This window comes from Thalia democratica, unplaced genomic scaffold, assembly GCF_965202585.1.
Source record: "Thalia democratica unplaced genomic scaffold, ktThaDemo2.hap1.1 HAP1_SCAFFOLD_877, whole genome shotgun sequence".
Taxonomy (NCBI): domain Eukaryota; kingdom Metazoa; phylum Chordata; class Thaliacea; order Salpida; family Salpidae; genus Thalia; species Thalia democratica.
Window position 1 is genome coordinate 14,223 of NW_028139826.1, and position 19,827 is coordinate 34,049.

A 19,827-nucleotide genomic window follows, 5' to 3' on the forward strand; every position below is an offset into this window, starting at 1 on the left:
TTGTGCTTAATAAAAACTTTTCAGTGCAACTATGATTAAATAGAAACACATGATAACTCATGTAGCAGACTGCTGATTTGAGACACTTTTTCACCATAAAGGTAAAGAATTTTCTCTGAAATCATGAAAAAAAAAAAAGATAATTAATCATATGGTAAGAGTAGGAGACTGTTGGTTTGAGATACTTTTTCAACATAAAGAAAAAACTTTCCTCTGAAATCATAAAATATTAGATAATTAATCATATGATCAGAGTAGAATACTGTTGATTCAAGATACTTTCAAAACATACAGACATTATTTACATTTCTTTTCTAGCATAAACAGTTTAAATTTCAACTGTTAAAGACAATGCTAATATTTTTTTCAAACCAAGTAATTTATTTTATGTGTCTGCTTTTAGTACCTTTTATTACTTACAAAAAGGTAAACTCTAAAATGATTTATGAAAGTAAAGTAAAAAATGACAAGAGCTGCTACCAGTAACACAACATTTTACTAATGAATGCAATTTCATAAATATTTCTGCAAACAGAATTGAACATGATTATCACCATAAAGTAGAAGTCTGTTGATTTAAGACAATTTTTTAACATACAGGTAAAGACTTTTCTGTGAAGTTGTCAACAAAAAGAAAGTAAAACACAAGATTGTTACTATAAAGTAGAAATCTGCTGATTTAAGACAGTTTTTCAACATACAGGTAAAGACTTTTCTTTGAAGTTGTAAACAAAAAGATAATTAAACACAAGATCATCACTATAAAGTAGAAGTCTGTTGATTTAAATCACTTTGGCAACATGCAGATGATGTAGATTTGTTTTGTGTTCTTTTTTTTCAACCATAAACAGTTCAAGTTTCAACTTTTAAAGACAACTTTGATTTTTTTCATACTAAGTGATTTATACTAAGTGATTGGTTTTGAATTGTATGTGCTTGTACTTAAAGTACCTTTTATAACTTACAAAAACTTATAAAAGGAAAACTCTAAAAATACTTATGTAAAGAAAGTTTAAGTAAAAATTTGATGACCTACCACTCCTATGAAAACTTTCCTAAAATGAATTGCAATTTCTTAAAAAATTTCTGCAAACAGAATTTTTGTATAATTACGTAACAAATAAATCTTGTGCAAAAAATTCACTTGGTGACATTCACGAGTTCTCTCTTCTCTCGCTTTGATAATTTTAAGCTAATTTTAAACTTTTAGCTATACTTTTTTTAAACCTTGGTTTTTTCAAAAAAAAAATTTACCATCATGTCGAGCGCCGAATTCTGCTTCAAAAAACACCAAACACTTTATAAAAAGGATGAAAAATAAGCAAAATAGAACTTAAAAACTTCAAAGCTTTGAATTTAAATTTTAAGTTTTGTCAAACTTGTAAAAGGTGTTTCACTTTATCATAATTATTTCAGTATTATTTGTCAAGTTTCACTAAAGTAAAGATTTAACTTTTTTTTATACTAAAACTTTTTTATGTTTTTCATTTAAAACATAGTGATAAAAATGACCAATAATCTAACACTTTAAGCTAACAGCTAACATTTACATTGAAAGCTACTGAAATCTAGTTGATAAAACTTATTGATTAGTGTAGTACTTATTTATAAATTAATGCTTAACTCTAGAATTAAAGAGAACATTTAGTTGCAATAAGTATGAGAATACACACTTATACAAACACCAATGTTTAGCTTAACTTTACAAACTTTAATGGGACGTATCAAAACACTAACAATGCTGTTAAGCAAAGTAAAAAAACGTTAACCTGTTTTTAAACTTTTGTCTATGTTTTTTTAAAACCTTGTTTTACTTTTAAATAAATTTTACCACCATGTCGAGCACCAAATCCTGCTTAAAAAAACACCAAACAGTTTAAAAAAAGGATGCATATAAAAACATTTATAATAGTAAAACGGTTGACTTACTTTTTACTGATCATAGACTTAAGATTTTCTAAATATATTTCCTATTGTTATAAGTATCTAAAATATACATATCTATAAATTATATTTGTTGTAAGCGATTTTTTTGATTTATAACCTGTCTATTTTCAAAGCTACTTTATAAACTTCAATCAATAATAAATATTAAAACTTTTTTATACATATTTTGCGTCATTTTTACAACTTAGCTTAAATTTTTATAAACTTCAAAATATATACTTAATAAACAGATTATTCTACCTTTAATTACGTATTAAAGTTGTATAAAGTATGTAAGAATACCCTTTTGCTTTACATTTAAGAATAACTTTTTAATCTAATAGAGTTAATATTATTTCAATGATTTCTAGCTATATAAGAAGTTAGTTTTGATAGCTCTATATACATATATTGAATGATAATAAAGACTAACATTCTTTTGCTAATACGTTTATTAATTTAACTGCTGATAACAGCAAACAGACCGAAAATCAGCTACTTCAACACCCGTACTTAACCCTAAATTATTAAATTAACTTTAATAAAAACATAAATTAATTGTGGTTTATAGTCTTAGAAGGATTTTAAACTTTTAAGTTTGAATCAACTCAAAAACTAACGCTGTCGAATGCTATATAAATAAAGTTTTAATGCTAATTTATCAAAACCATCTTTAACTATCTGTTTGTTTTCCAATTATTTTTAAACTCTATAGTGTACACAATTTCGTTAAACAAAACTGTAAATAAAAAATGAAAACAAATTTTATTTTAAAAACCATTTATCCGTTTTAAATAAAGTGTCACAGCCAGTTGACGAAGTTGATCTACTTGCCCAGGAGACTTGGTGAGAGTTGGTAAAGGAGAATTGTCTGGTTTGACTTGAAAAATAACTAAAATTGACGTCACAATGCTGCCAAGTCACCTAGAGTTTAAGGTTAGCCAACATTAGCTTGTAAACTCAATAAAATATTAAAATAAAGTATATTTCGTCAAACTTTCATAAGTTAAGAGAAAATTATAAGTTTATTAACTTTATCAAAAAATAAGTTTTATATATAGTAATTGTAAACTAAGCTAACTAGTTGAAAGCTGAAATAAGATTTATTTTTGTCCGAGGAGTCTCTGGAATTAAAAGCGCAACGAGGTCAGGAAACAATTTAATGTTGGTAACCATGTTAAATTTATCAATGGAAAGCATATGGTTCATACAGGTAACAATAAACGCTAATGTAAACTTTCAGCGATTATTATTACTTGTTCAGCTAAAGTTTTAGATAATGTTCAAGCTAATATGGATTTTACCTCGTTATAGTTTTAAGTTAATAGTATAAGTAGCTTTAAAGTTATATTTTTATAAAATTATTTTGAACTTTTGTTATAGTTTTCTGTGTTTTAGAATTAGTGAATGTTGTTATTATAATAACTTAAATTTTTTAATCAACTTTACGGTTACTGTGTATATAATAATAGTAGTAAAAAAGTACAATACGTTTTTTTCGTACTATGAATAATAAATACAAATATTTTTTTTATTTTAAAGCTGAAACACATATACTTATTATATTTATTTAAACAGGTCTAGTATTGACAGTTAAACCGAATAATGTTGTCATCATAGCAGACCTGACACTAGGAAAGCTGGAAGTTTTGCCTCGAGACCTGCACCTATTCGATAGGAGGTTTCAAATACAGCAACTGTTAAAATGTTGTCTAATACAATGTGATGCATGATTGAATAAAAAAAAATCAATTAGAAAAATATGTTGTAGTGCGAAGTACATATAAACAAGTCGAACGAAAATTAAATATTATATTGATTGTTTGTATTGACAAACAGTTGTTAAAATTTTAATTTTATCATCAATTAATTTTCAGTTTTAAAGTGACAAAATAAGTCTTTACCACTTTGTCTACAAAATGTCTAGAAATCAGCCCTATCGACTTTAAATGATTAGGCCTTTCTTGAAATTAACATTGAGAAAAACTACAAAAAAATTGAAATGAAATAACATTAAGTATATTTGTGAAGACTTTGAAGTATATTTGTGAAGACTTTAAACTTATTTATAAAGGGCTGCCAACCTCTACCTTAGATTTTTAAAAAACTTTTATGTAGCTATAAAATAATTTCAAGTATGAAACAATCGAAATTTACTTTATTTAATATAGCAATAAATTTTATTTTTAAGTATTTTTAATAATTTAAGTAAACTTAGTAGGATTATATTTTTCTGGGCAGTTATATTACCTTTATTGTGTACAGTTTGGTTTGACAGGTGCTACAGCAGAATGCGTGTTTTAAATACAAGTGTTTTGTATCTTACATGATTTACCGATTTGAGTAATTTGTACTCAAAGCAATAATATAAAACTTTTTTAAAAGTTAAACAAGTACAGTAGGTTTTCGCTTAAGTACGTATCTAGTACGTATCTAATTACAACTAATTTTGAACACTGACCTTAAAGTAAACTCTACCAATATGAAATTATAAATCTACAGCTTTTTATGTTTGCTTTTTTTGAACTAGAATATCTTAAATAAAAATTCTTTAGAGCAAGTCTTCTACTTTATTGGGTGTTGTGAATATAAAACTAGTGCACTGCTAAGCTTTAAAACTTTTGTACGCTAGCTATTACATTATACATATAATTCATATTTTTGTTGAACAGTATTAATAAATTGTCTAATATTGTTTCATTTCGTAAATTTAGATAAAACATTTAAGAATTGATGTTAATGAAAAATACGCAAGAAATAAACAATTTAACAGCGGTCATAAAGTTTTCGGAAAAAATTATTACGGCACAGAATCTGAAGTAATACGAGATTTTGTATTACTTCATTCAAATTATAAAACATTACTAAACTTAGTTCAAAATATTTATTATTATATGATAATATAACATAATAAACTTATTATTTATTTTTTAGTGAATAATAAAACATGTTAGCAAAAGGTGTTTTATAAACTGATAAGCTTTAAAAGCTATCAATACAATGAACCTTTTCATATTAAAAGCAAATGAAAAAATAAATGATAACTATTGAAAAGTATATTTTTTATCATGTTTCTGACTAATATGACATTATACTAATTCAATAATGCTGTGAATTCGGACTTATGATGACGTGTTTTGAACTAAACTCTTTTGAAAACCTTTATGTGAGTTGACGTTTGTTTATCAGGTTCACTAATAGTATGTATGGGGTATGATGATGCAATTTCTTATAACTTAAGTTTTGACATTTATTCTCGTAATATAAACAAACTACTGAGTTAATTTTTTTAGTTTGTTATAGAGTTGTTTTTTATTAAAGATAGTTTATTGAGATAGATTAACAATATTATAATGCTATTAGCTGTTAAAAATTATTTATTTATAAAATAAGTTTAACTTTATTTTTAACATTCTGTTAAGTTAACAATATTTTTATAAAAAGTTTTTTTTAAATAGACAATTTATGTTTCAATCCATTTTGACAAGTATCATAAAAAGGAAATAACTAGGATATTTTACTGTTTGTCAGTTCAGACCCTTCAATTAATTTTTGAATAACTTGAACTTTATTACAATATCAGCAAAAATTATGACATTTTCAAAAGTCTTAATTAGTTACTACAAACCATCTGTTTTATTAGTTGAAAATTGAAATTTACCGTAAAATATTACAACTCACTTTATTGTTCTTATTATTATTATATCAAGGTTTTATATATAAGTAAATGATAAAAATTTTAGGAAGTCAAAGTGCAAAATAAATAGTAGTGTTAAGATATTGAAAAAAAAAAAAGCAAATGAATTACTATTTTTATTGAGGTTATTTTTAAAGTAATTAAAAATCTAAACATTCTACTTTTTTAACAGCTTTAAAAATTTAGATCAGATAAAATAACTAATAATTGTTTAGATAAGTTCTTCCAGTTTCACTCTTGTTACTGGATCTGGATTTAGCATGCGAACAATCAATTCAAACAAATCCTTTTCTCCAGCGTCGTTCTTATCAAAATAAGACTCTATCTTCTTAACTTCGCCTTTTATGTATACAAACTCTGGCTCTTTCAAAAAATCTATTTCATTTTCATCCTTTGACAACTTTTGACCAACCTTCTTCTTTTTATCATCTTCGGTCAATTTCAAGTTTATCCTCTTGATTTCATGTTGAGTAAATGGACCAATCATCAAGTGGATCATCCTGAAAAGTTCCTGAACAGTATCCACCTTGAAAAGTAATTTTCCTGTAAAAAGTTCGAACAAAGTGCAGCCGATCGACCAAACATCGCATGGATACCCGATCTGTTGAAATAATACTAATGTTAAGTTTATAAATCCTAGTTTAATTACGAGGCAAAACATACAAGTACTTTGTTTATAAGATTACACTTCTTTTGAAGATAATGGCTTACTCTTTTAAAGATATTTATTTATAATAAGTTGCTTGTTTAAGTAAAGTAGTTTACTTACTGAGTAATCTACTTAAACAACCTTGTGGCCCATTATGACGTCAGGAGCGCGGTACTGAAGTGTTGTTATGACGTCAAAGTTGAATTCTTCCTCCCAGTACACAGAGCCAAGGTCGCACAATTTGATGTCAGGCTTCATGTAAAAATCATTTTTCCACTGGTGGTAGTAATACCTGTTTAACAAAAATGTAAATAAACTACATATTATTTAATCATTAACATTTGAATATTAATAAATATCTGTATAGTTTAAAATAGAATAACAAATATTTCTTTAGTAAGACGTATAATGGCATTGAAATTTGAGTTAAATTACAAACGATATTAATTAAAACTGCTTAAAGCACGTTTTTTAATAAAATTATACTGTTCATTTAGACCTCAAGTTAAACGAACTATGAGTTACCCCATAATCGAGTATCACAAAATATACTTGAAATTTAAGTTAAATTACAAACGATATTAATTAAAACTGCTTAAAGCACGTTTTTTAATAAAATTATACTGTTCATTATAAATATAAAGTTTAAATTAGACCTTAAATTAAACGAACTATGAGTTACCCCATAATTGAGTATCACAAAATATACTTGAAATTTAAGTTAAATGACAAACGATATTAATTAAAACTGCTTAAAGCACGTTTTTTAATAAAAATATATTATTCATTAAAAATATAAAGTTTCATTTAGACCTCAAGTTAAACGAACTATGAGTTACCCCATAATTGAGTATCACAAAATATACTTGAAATTTAAGTTAAATGACAAACGATATTAATTAAAACTGCTTAAAGCACGTTTTTTAATAAAAATATATTATTCATTAAAAATATAAAGTTTCATTTAGACCTCAAGTTAAACGAACTATGAGTTACCCCATAACCGAGTATCACAAAATATACTTGAAATTTAAATTAAATTACAAACGAGATTAAATCAAACTGCTTAAAGCACGTTTTTTAATAAAAATATACTATTCATTACAAATATAAAGTTTCATTTAGACCTCAAATTAAACGAACTATGAGTTACCCCATAATCGAGTATCACAAAATATACTTAAAATTTAAGTTAAATTACAAACGATATTAATTAAAACTGCTTAAAGCACGTTTTTTAATAAAATTATACTGTTCATTATAAATATAAAGTTTCATTTAGACCTCAAGTTAAACGAACTATGAGTTACCCCATAATCGAGTATCACAAAATATACTTGAAATTTAAGTTAAATTACAAACGATATTAATTAAAACTGCTTAAAGCACGTTTTTTAATAAAATTATACTGTTCATTATAAATATAAAGTTTCATTTAGACCTCAAGTTAAACGAACTATGAGTTACCCCATAATCGAGTATCACAAAATATACTTGAAATTTAAGTTAAATTACAAACGAGATTAATTAAAACTGCTTAAAGCACGTTTTTTAATAAAATACAAATAGAGACCTTATAAGACCAACCAAGCACCTTCTACGACAAATATCGCTCCTACAAAGTACTTGGCTAGTACTGATTTAACTGCTTCTAGAAAAAATAGTACTTCCATCGTTTTTGGTCCTACACGTGGTTATGATCCACCTGGTTCGAGATTTCTCGGAAGTCACCTTCAAAAAGAACCCACACCAGTAATTACAACTTGCTTATGCTCGATTTCAATCGCGTAAACTCCACATTAAGCAGGGTCATAAGAAATCAGCAGTCAGATCACACGCTGTTGGAAGAACTTAACAGCAAATAGACCGTAACCTCAAAACGTATGAAAGTCGCTTTGATTCGCTTGATCAAAGTGCAGCTGATAATCAAAACCGTTTTGATAACATTGTCAAGCGCTTTGACTATTTTGATAAACTTCATGATGATGCAAAAGGCGAAAGAAGGCAAAGGTGCGCAACCATTGCAAGTGTGTTACAAGTCGTTTTTCTAATTGCAATAATTGTGTTATTGTCTGTACAGTTGTACTACATTAATCAGCTCTTCTCAAGTTTCTCTGAATAACTTTTATAAATTAATTTCAGACTTCAGACTTGTGATCACCTTCTTTTTCAGTGTCACTTTTATCAGATCTTTTTTTTTATACTCTTTTGATTTATTGTCAATTTTTACCGCCTTAGCTGTTAATTCAGTTATTCGTTTTTAATAAATATTTATAAAATTAACTTTGTTATATTATTTATTATAATTAGTTTAAAAGATAAATAGTATCAGCATTATATATACTAACTATAAAACAAGAAAATAGTTCACAAAAAAAATAGAAATGAAGAAAAGTAACCTACCTTTTAGGAGCTGTAACATAGATGCTAATTAAAGTAAAAATTCTTAGTTATTGAAAATAGTTAAACTAAAAAAATAAGATTAAAAAAGTCAACGAAATTTTGTTAGTTAAAAAGTTTTGCAGTGCGGACTCGAACTCGGGTCTCTGGATTGGAAGGCACCGGTGGTGACCTCTCCGCCATGATTCCACTTGGATACTATTACATTTTCGAGTATACATAACAAAATTATTTTCATAATCGATGTTTTGGCAACTATCAATGAAACTCGAACCCAAAATATTTTATTGGAATAAGCACAATGGAGTTAATTTGAAGCTGTATCAAAAAGTAGTGTATAAATACAACATTAAACAATTTTTGATGATTTTTATACCTTTCAAAGACAGTTCACTTGTTAACACACTATTGCACAGTCAGTTAGTTTTACTATTAATCTAATCGCAACCCTTACCGTTGGTCAGTAATTTTTTTTCTTAACATATTCAAAGAAAGCTTTTTGGTATCATTGCTCATTTTCCGAAAAAAAAAACTGGAAAACTTACAAAAAGTCATAAAAATAACATAAAATCAAAAATTCCTCAACAAAACTTCATTTGAGTCGTTTCAAAATGTTCACAATCTGTTTGTGTGTAGCCACATTTAAAATAAATCAGCTTAAAACTCCAAGGTCGCTTTTTTTTGATCCCATTTTGCATTGGCGTGGAAATTAGAAAATCGGTTTGAGGTAAGGTGAAAGTTTCTTCAAATCATTTAAGTCAACACAGAAAAATTAACACCAAAGCATAACTTTTTTAACAACTTTTCTAACCATATTTTAGTTCTTTGTGTTTGTTTTTAATGAAATTAGAACTATTCTATTCAATTTATGTTTTTTGAACTAAGTTTATTCTATTCGTTGATATTTGTAAATACCTTCTGTTACGGAATTATTGTTTTGAAAACGGAATACTTTTGTACATAGTAAAGTTAAAGAATAATTTAAGATGCTGACTAATTAAACCTAAAATATTGATAAAATTTTATCAATAAAACTGGTTACCACCGGTCTCGATCTCGCGACCTTCTGCTCACGCATAAGGTCGGCGATCGCTGAACCACACAACCACTTGCTTGTTGACTTCAATGCTGGTATATAAAGTTTAAAAACTTTAGATTTATATAAGTTCATTTAGTACTTATTAGTTTACCTTTCTGTAAATTGCTATTATTTTTTATTTGAAACATATTTACAAAGATAAGACTGTTTTTTTTTACACATAACGTTTACGTGAATTTTAATACTTGAAAGTTTTCCATTCAAAAGCTGCATAAGCAGAGCAAGTGTACTTATTAAAGGCAGTTTAGATTTTTGTTGCTTAAATCTAATTTAAAAGAACAAAACTGATTAAATGCTTTGATAATAAGAAAAATTCAGCAAAACTTTTTTTTGTACATTTAAAGTATTAAAACTTTATAAATTAAACAAACTTATCCAGCTTTAATTAGCTATTATGGCAAAACAGATGCAAATATAACCTAACAGTTTATATATTATCGAAAATCAGAACTAAAGCAAAGGAGATATATTTCAAAATTAAAATCAACATTATAACAGTATTTATATCACAAAGCAAAGTTTTAGAAACATCACAAGCATTTACGTTGTCGTTTTTATATTTTGTTGAACCAGCCAGTAATGAAAATTATATGGGTATGAATAAAATGTGGTAGAATATCTAAATTTTTAAATCATCAATGCCAGGAATTCTAATTTACCTGCCTGGACTTTTATGTCAAATAAATTCACGTGGTTGCTTATAATAATGATAAATTTAAGATTATTGATTGTAATGTCTAATTAAGCAGAAGTATAATAAAGAATGTAAGGCTGAACTACATTAATCCCAGGCGTTTCTACAGTTAAAAGACCAAGTTTACCCTTCATTTTACATAGACGAAATGATTTGATTTTTTAAAATAATGAAAGGTGTTAAGGTTAACCGAGAAAAAAAAGATACTTTAAAAAACTTAAACTTAGTAGATGTACTTCAAAACATAGGTAAAAAGGATATTAATGTCTTTCAAACTAATTAACAGCAAATTTATGCTTAGATATAAGACATTAGAAAGCATTGTATATGATACACATAAAAAACCCTGTAGACCAAAACCTTGGCTTAGATGGCACTAAATAATTGTTATTAAAATATAACTAAAAATAAAAACTTAAAATTATAATGGTACTTAGTCGGTGTAACGGTATTTGATTTATTTATCAAAAGTACAGAGCTGGTACCTACCATTGTTTATTTATTTTAACACATACGGTGGTAAATAAAGTTACATATAATGGTTAAATCTAATAGAGACCTTTAAACTCATAAAGGCTCTAAATGGAATTTTATTTGAACTGTAATTATTACTTAAAAGAAACAGTTTAATGTTTTAAATTTATAGCTAAATACATATGTTGTTTGTGATATAAAACTAGAAACGATCATGTAAATCATATAAAAATTAGATTCATTTATATACAGCAGTAAAATATTTAAGAGCTAATTGCCATATATATTTGTATCTGTTAGTTTAATTAAGATGCACATTATCCAATACATGGACATATAGTTAGTGTTATTCATTACTATATAAGTTGCTTTATTCAACTTAAAAATATAGAGCAATTAAATAATTTATAAAACATACCATACACATACAACTAAAGTGTAAGTGAAATTTATGCTAAACTAAGTTTAAACTGTATAAGACTACAAAGTGATGACGTAATAATAGTAAAAAGGTAAAAATGAAAAATATCACATAATTACTTGAAAAATCGTGGACAAAAACAGTCTGATTTATTAGAGTCTAATTTAAAAAATGCCTAAACTGTTTTATACAAGTTAAGACGTAAATACTTACTTGTGTAAATGGAAAACTTTAGCGTAGATTTTCCAAAATTTAAGTTGTTGTGGAGTGACAACGATACTAATTAAAACGAGAAGTTAATGTACTCACTTACTTTGTATAGTTTATCAAGTAACCAACAAAAGATGTTATCAGACCTGCTGATCAACAAAGTAATAATAAATATAATGAAAACAGTGGTCCAACTTGAAATAGACATATACCAAATGTTAAATGTAATATAAATTAATTCAATGTACCTACTACAGAATGTTACTTAACATATAAGTTTTAGTAGATAATTATAAATGCCATAACAACTAAACAAATGATTAGCTTTGATGTATTACAAACTTGCCATAACTAACTTTCAATTGACCTTTATACACAAACAAACTAAGATGTAATTTATTTACTAGACACACTAGGTATTTAATACTGTGTAACAATGTAATTAGTTAAATGACGACAATAAAATGATCCTGATAAATAAAATTACAAAGTAAGTTGAAGTGTTTATTATAGAATAATACCAGGCTGTCTACTACAAATCTGTAGCGTTTGTAGTACGACACCAAAGATACATACTATAAAACATAAAACTTTACTTGTAATTTATATATGTTAATATTGAGTTTAAAAGAAAAATAACATACCAAAAAATTGTGCGTAACTACTCGTACATCAAACAAAAAACTAATTAGGTGCCGACCAGCATAAGGACGCGGCCTAAAGGACGGCTTTCGTTATTTGTGCAAAAGTCCCGGGAGCAAGAGCTGCTCCGATAGGAGCAGCTCGCAGCGGAAGGGACTTATGCACAAATAACGAAAGCTGTCCGCTACCACTTTAACTCAAAACCGAACTACTTCTTAGAGCTCAGTACCACACTTTTATCTGGTTTGGCTGTCAGGCTTACTAACTGGGCTCCAAGCGTAATTAGGTTTTCAAGAAAAAATGGTTGGGAGTAAAAGTGAAAAATTTTTCGCCGGCGGAGCCGGCGAAATGACTAAAAAATGATTTTTTAAATAATCTACCCAAAAATTTTCCAAAAAAGTTTTGATTTGGGGAAATCCCCATTTTGAAAAAAACTTGTGCGGCTTGGCTTAAAAATTAAGTGACTACCTTATAGCGTACTCCTTAAACATAACCCTAACTTACTACCATATAGTTGTTAACTAAAAAATGAATGTCTTTTTAGGTGGTTGTAGTAGGATTAATCTTAATTTGGAATATTATTAATTTTTCGAAGGTGTTATCATTGTAATAATAAATACCTATAACCATAAAATTCGTGTGAGACATGTTAAATAGTCTTTTCTTTTTGGAATGTTTGTTGTGACACAGTCTAATAACAGTATCCAAAACTTATAACTTAAATTTGAGTACTGCTAACTTAAACATTTTGATTTGATGTTATGTTAACACAATATCAATCGAAAACTTTAATAAAATAAATGCTTACTGTTCTTATTAGGCTGATTTACAACAAATATTCAAAAAAAAAAAGCCATTTTCACATGTCATTCTATAAAGCCACTGCAAATCATACTTGATCTAGTCAGATAAGAGTCTGGCTTTTGTCAGCTAGTAACAGTTGCTTATAATAACTCTATAAAACATTAAATGGTTATCAAAGATTTGCTAGCTTTTAAATACACTTCATAAACACTACAAGTAACAAACAACCAGACTCTTATCTAATTTAGTTATATTAGCATTATCAATTATTACACTATGCTACATAATTCTAAAATATTTATCAGGAAAAACAGTGGTTAATCATTTCTTGTTATGTTTTGAACAGTTCAGAGACATAGACATGCTTGTATATTTTTTCAAAGACTAACTATTACTAAATGTTCAAATACTCTTTGATAAGAATTTCTATGGTGACACTGTCTAATAGTATATCATAAGTTTTTGTTCTACATCATCAAACAGCATTTGTATAATGAAACCAACAAAATAATATTTGATTTAATGCTACACATAGTATCAAGCTGAAGATTAAACAAATACTTGTTTTATAATATCACTATTAAAATTCCAAACAAAGACTATTTTTGAGTACTATTAATACTCCAAAAATTAAGTTTAACACATCAGTACAACATAGCCTTTTTATAAAGATCATACATAGTCAGATAAAGGTCTGGTTTTTGTCAGCTAGTTACATTTAACTTATCATAACTCCATCAACTATAATAACCACTAAATGGTAATCAAAGTAATAATACACTTAAACTTTGAATTTTACTGTTAACTATAAACACTAAAAGTGACTGAAACAAACCAGACTCTTATCTAAATTAGTAATATGAACATACAAAAACACTCAACATAAGTCAGTTGATCAAGCTGCCTTAATGTTGCTTGTGTTCCTACATGTTCACATGTAATAAAGTATATCACTTATACACAAACATTTTACACTATAGTTTTAATTGCTTAGTGGATAAAAACATAATAATAAAACATTTACTTTAACCGTTAATAACAATGTGTCTCTAAAAGTGTGCAAAGATTTAAAATTAACTGCTTAATTTTAAAGCTTGTAGCATTCAGAGTTACAACAAACAAAAGAACAGCTTGATTTTTAGCTCTAAAATTGTAATTGAACATTTTACATTGTAATCTTATTACAGAGATTCATAACACATAAGTTTTGACATATAGAAAAGCTAATGAAGTTTAATAGTAACAGCTTTTAGTTAATTTTGCACACTTTAGAAACTCTATAGGATATTTTATAATCTAAAATTTTCATTGTAATTAATTCATAATTTTATGACTAGCATTTATGAATACCAGGGCTGCCACTCTTCAATTCGAAAACTGTACTCTTTTAACCAAATTTCAGCTTAATTTGAATAAAATTAGAAGCAGCAAAAGCTGTTAATGTACTTTACTTGATATCAATTGAGTTTGAGCACTAATTTACACTAATGATATTCTATATTTACAAAAAAATGACAATATTTAATGAAACAATTAATTTTCAAGTATTTAAAATTGAGAAAGCACTACTAAAAAAATAAGTTTTGGCAGCCCTGAAAAATAATCTTATATGAAATTTATTATCTTAACATTAACTATTTTGTATAACATATAAAGCACTTACCTCAGTAAGAGCAGTAAACCAAGAACAGACCTGATATTCAAATTGCCACAAGAAGGTTAGTGGCTACAAGGGTTGATATAGATGACTGCTGTAGAAATAGAAATGTCCAATTTGTTTGTGCTTAATAAAAACTTTTCAGTGCAACTATGATTAAATAGAAACACATGATAACTCATGTAGCAGACTGCTGATTTGAGACACTTTTTCACCATAAAGGTAAAGAATTTTCTCTGAAATCATGAAAAAAAAAAAAGATAATTAATCATATGGTAAGAGTAGGAGACTGTTGGTTTGAGATACTTTTTCAACATAAAGAAAAAACTTTCCTCTGAAATCATAAAATATTAGATAATTAATCATATGATCAGAGTAGAATACTGTTGATTCAAGATACTTTCAAAACATACAGACATTATTTACATTTCTTTTCTAGCATAAACAGTTTAAATTTCAACTGTTAAAGACAATGCTAATATTTTTTTCAAACCAAGTAATTTATTTTATGTGTCTGCTTTTAGTACCTTTTATTACTTACAAAAAGGTAAACTCTAAAATGATTTATGAAAGTAAAGTAAAAAATGACAAGAGCTGCTACCAGTAACACAACATTTTACTAATGAATGCAATTTCATAAATATTTCTGCAAACAGAATTGAACATGATTATCACCATAAAGTAGAAGTCTGTTGATTTAAGACAATTTTTTAACATACAGGTAAAGACTTTTCTGTGAAGTTGTCAACAAAAAGAAAGTAAAACACAAGATTGTTACTATAAAGTAGAAATCTGCTGATTTAAGACAGTTTTTCAACATACAGGTAAAGACTTTTCTTTGAAGTTGTAAACAAAAAGATAATTAAACACAAGATCATCACTATAAAGTAGAAGTCTGTTGATTTAAATCACTTTGGCAACATGCAGATGATGTAGATTTGTTTTGTGTTCTTTTTTTTCAACCATAAACAGTTCAAGTTTCAACTTTTAAAGACAACTTTGATTTTTTTCATACTAAGTGATTTATACTAAGTGATTGGTTTTGAATTGTATGTGCTTGTACTTAAAGTACCTTTTATAACTTACAAAAACTTATAAAAGGAAAACTCTAAAAATACTTATGTAAAGAAAGTTTAAGTAAAAATTTGATGACCTACCACTCCTATGAAAACTTTCCTAAAATGAATTGCAATTTCTTAAAAAATTTCTGCAAACAGAATTTTTGTATAATTACGTAACAAATAAATCTTGTGCAAAAAATTCACTTGGTGACATTCACGAGTTCTCTCTTCTCTCGCTTTGATAATTTTAAGCTAATTTTAAACTTTTAGCTATACTTTTTTTAAACCTTGGTTTTTTCAAAAAAAAAATTTACCATCATGTCGAGCGCCGAATTCTGCTTCAAAAAACACCAAACACTTTATAAAAAGGATGAAAAATAAGCAAAATAGAACTTAAAAACTTCAAAGCTTTGAATTTAAATTTTAAGTTTTGTCAAACTTGTAAAAGGTGTTTCACTTTATCATAATTATTTCAGTATTATTTGTCAAGTTTCACTAAAGTAAAGATTTAACTTTTTTTTATACTAAAACTTTTTTATGTTTTTCATTTAAAACATAGTGATAAAAATGACCAATAATCTAACACTTTAAGCTAACAGCTAACATTTACATTGAAAGCTACTGAAATCTAGTTGATAAAACTTATTGATTAGTGTAGTACTTATTTATAAATTAATGCTTAACTCTAGAATTAAAGAGAACATTTAGTTGCAATAAGTATGAGAATACACACTTATACAAACACCAATGTTTAGCTTAACTTTACAAACTTTAATGGGACGTATCAAAACACTAACAATGCTGTTAAGCAAAGTAAAAAAACGTTAACCTGTTTTTAAACTTTTGTCTATGTTTTTTTAAAACCTTGTTTTACTTTTAAATAAATTTTACCACCATGTCGAGCACCAAATCCTGCTTAAAAAAACACCAAACAGTTTAAAAAAAGGATGCATATAAAAACATTTATAATAGTAAAACGGTTGACTTACTTTTTACTGATCATAGACTTAAGATTTTCTAAATATATTTCCTATTGTTATAAGTATCTAAAATATACATATCTATAAATTATATTTGTTGTAAGCGATTTTTTTGATTTATAACCTGTCTATTTTCAAAGCTACTTTATAAACTTCAATCAATAATAAATATTAAAACTTTTTTATACATATTTTGCGTCATTTTTACAACTTAGCTTAAATTTTTATAAACTTCAAAATATATACTTAATAAACAGATTATTCTACCTTTAATTACGTATTAAAGTTGTATAAAGTATGTAAGAATACCCTTTTGCTTTACATTTAAGAATAACTTTTTAATCTAATAGAGTTAATATTATTTCAATGATTTCTAGCTATATAAGAAGTTAGTTTTGATAGCTCTATATACATATATTGAATGATAATAAAGACTAACATTCTTTTGCTAATACGTTTATTAATTTAACTGCTGATAACAGCAAACAGACCGAAAATCAGCTACTTCAACACCCGTACTTAACCCTAAATTATTAAATTAACTTTAATAAAAACATAAATTAATTGTGGTTTATAGTCTTAGAAGGATTTTAAACTTTTAAGTTTGAATCAACTCAAAAACTAACGCTGTCGAATGCTATATAAATAAAGTTTTAATGCTAATTTATCAAAACCATCTTTAACTATCTGTTTGTTTTCCAATTATTTTTAAACTCTATAGTGTACACAATTTCGTTAAACAAAACTGTAAATAAAAAATGAAAACAAATTTTATTTTAAAAACCATTTATCCGTTTTAAATAAAGTGTCACAGCCAGTTGACGAAGTTGATCTACTTGCCCAGGAGACTTGGTGAGAGTTGGTAAAGGAGAATTGTCTGGTTTGACTTGAAAAATAACTAAAATTGACGTCACAATGCTGCCAAGTCACCTAGAGTTTAAGGTTAGCCAACATTAGCTTGTAAACTCAATAAAATATTAAAATAAAGTATATTTCGTCAAACTTTCATAAGTTAAGAGAAAATTATAAGTTTATTAACTTTATCAAAAAATAAGTTTTATATATAGTAATTGTAAACTAAGCTAACTAGTTGAAAGCTGAAATAAGATTTATTTTTGTCCGAGGAGTCTCTGGAATTAAAAGCGCAACGAGGTCAGGAAACAATTTAATGTTGGTAACCATGTTAAATTTATCAATGGAAAGCATATGGTTCATACAGGTAACAATAAACGCTAATGTAAACTTTCAGCGATTATTATTACTTGTTCAGCTAAAGTTTTAGATAATGTTCAAGCTAATATGGATTTTACCTCGTTATAGTTTTAAGTTAATAGTATAAGTAGCTTTAAAGTTATATTTTTATAAAATTATTTTGAACTTTTGTTATAGTTTTCTGTGTTTTAGAATTAGTGAATGTTGTTATTATAATAACTTAAATTTTTTAATCAACTTTACGGTTACTGTGTATATAATAATAGTAGTAAAAAAGTACAATACGTTTTTTTCGTACTATGAATAATAAATACAAATATTTTTTTTATTTTAAAGCTGAAACACATATACTTATTATATTTATTTAAACAGGTCTAGTATTGACAGTTAAACCGAATAATGTTGTCATCATAGCAGACCTGACACTAGGAAAGCTGGAAGTTTTGCCTCGAGACCTGCACCTATTCGATAGGAGGTTTCAAATACAGCAACTGTTAAAATGTTGTCTAATACAATGTGATGCATGATTGAATAAAAAAAAATCAATTAGAAAAATATGTTGTAGTGCGAAGTACATATAAACAAGTCGAACGAAAATTAAATATTATATTGATTGTTTGTATTGACAAACAGTTGTTAAAATTTTAATTTTATCATCAATTAATTTTCAGTTTTAAAGTGACAAAATAAGTCTTTACCACTTTGTCTACAAAATGTCTAGAAATCAGCCCTATCGACTTTAAATGATTAGGCCTTTCTTGAAATTAACATTGAGAAAAACTACAAAAAAATTGAAATGAAATAACATTAAGTATATTTGTGAAGACTTTGAAGTATATTTGTGAAGACTTTAAACTTATTTATAAAGGGCTGCCAACCTCTACCTTAGATTTTTAAAAAACTTTTATGTAGCTATAAAATAATTTCAAGTATGAAACAATCGAAATTTACTTTATTTAATATAGCAATAAATTTTATTTTTAAGTATTTTTAATAATTTAAGTAAACTTAGTAGGATTATATTTTTCTGGGCAGTTATATTACCTTTATTGTGTACAGTTTGGTTTGACAGGTGCTACAGCAGAATGCGTGTTTTAAATACAAGTGTTTTGTATCTTACATGATTTACCGATTTGAGTAATTTGTACTCAAAGCAATAATATAAAACTTTTTTAAAAGTTAAACAAGTACAGTAGGTTTTCGCTTAAGTACGTATCTAGTACGTATCTAATTACAACTAATTTTGAACACTGACCTTAAAGTAAACTCTACCAATATGAAATTATAAATCTACAGCTTTTTATGTTTGCTTTTTTTGAACTAGAATATCTTAAATAAAAATTCTTTAGAGCAAGTCTTCTACTTTATTGGGTGTTGTGAATATAAAACTAGTGCACTGCTAAGCTTTAAAACTTTTGTACGCTAGCTATTACATTATACATATAATTCATATTTTTGTTGAACAGTATTAATAAATTGTCTAATATTGTTTCATTTCGTAAATTTAGATAAAACATTTAAGAATTGATGTTAATGAAAAATACGCAAGAAATAAACAATTTAACAGCGGTCATAAAGTTTTCGGAAAAAATTATTACGGCACAGAATCTGAAGTAATACGAGATTTTGTATTACTTCATTCAAATTATAAAACATTACTAAACTTAGTTCAAAATATTTATTATTATATGATAATATAACATAATAAACTTATTATTTATTTTTTAGTGAATAATAAAACATGTTAGCAAAAGGTGTTTTATAAACTGATAAGCTTTAAAAGCTATCAATACAATGAACCTTTTCATATTAAAAGCAAATGAAAAAATAAATGATAACTATTGAAAAGTATATTTTTTATCATGTTTCTGACTAATATGACATTATACTAATTCAATAAT

The 19,827-nt window shown here is 26.4% G+C and overlaps 1 protein-coding gene across 1 annotated transcript; it reads right to left on the reverse strand.

Moving 5' to 3' along the window:
• Positions 1 to 5,834: 5,834 nt before the first annotated feature.
• On the reverse strand, positions 5,835 to 7,945 carry LOC145847308 (dual specificity protein kinase CLK4-like). The gene is made up of 3 exons (XM_082953561.1): positions 7,860 to 7,945; positions 6,414 to 6,564; positions 5,835 to 6,224 (listed from the first exon to the last, which is right to left on the reverse strand). Exons 1-3 carry the CDS (start codon positions 7,943 to 7,945, stop codon positions 5,835 to 5,837), a joined length of 627 nt encoding a protein of 208 aa, XP_082809687.1.
• Positions 7,946 to 19,827: the final 11,882 nt, after the last annotated feature.

Coding starts and splice junctions, on each gene's coding strand:
- LOC145847308 (XM_082953561.1), bottom strand. CDS start 7,945: ATGGAAGTACTATTTTTTCTAGAAGCAGTTAAATCAGTACTAGCCAAG. Junction 6,565..7,859: donor TTTGTCGTAGAAGGTGCTTG/GTTGGTCTTATA, acceptor TTTGTTAAACAG/GTATTACTACCACCAGTGGA. Junction 6,225..6,413: donor ACGTCATAATGGGCCACAAG/GTTGTTTAAGTA, acceptor TTATTTCAACAG/ATCGGGTATCCATGCGATGT.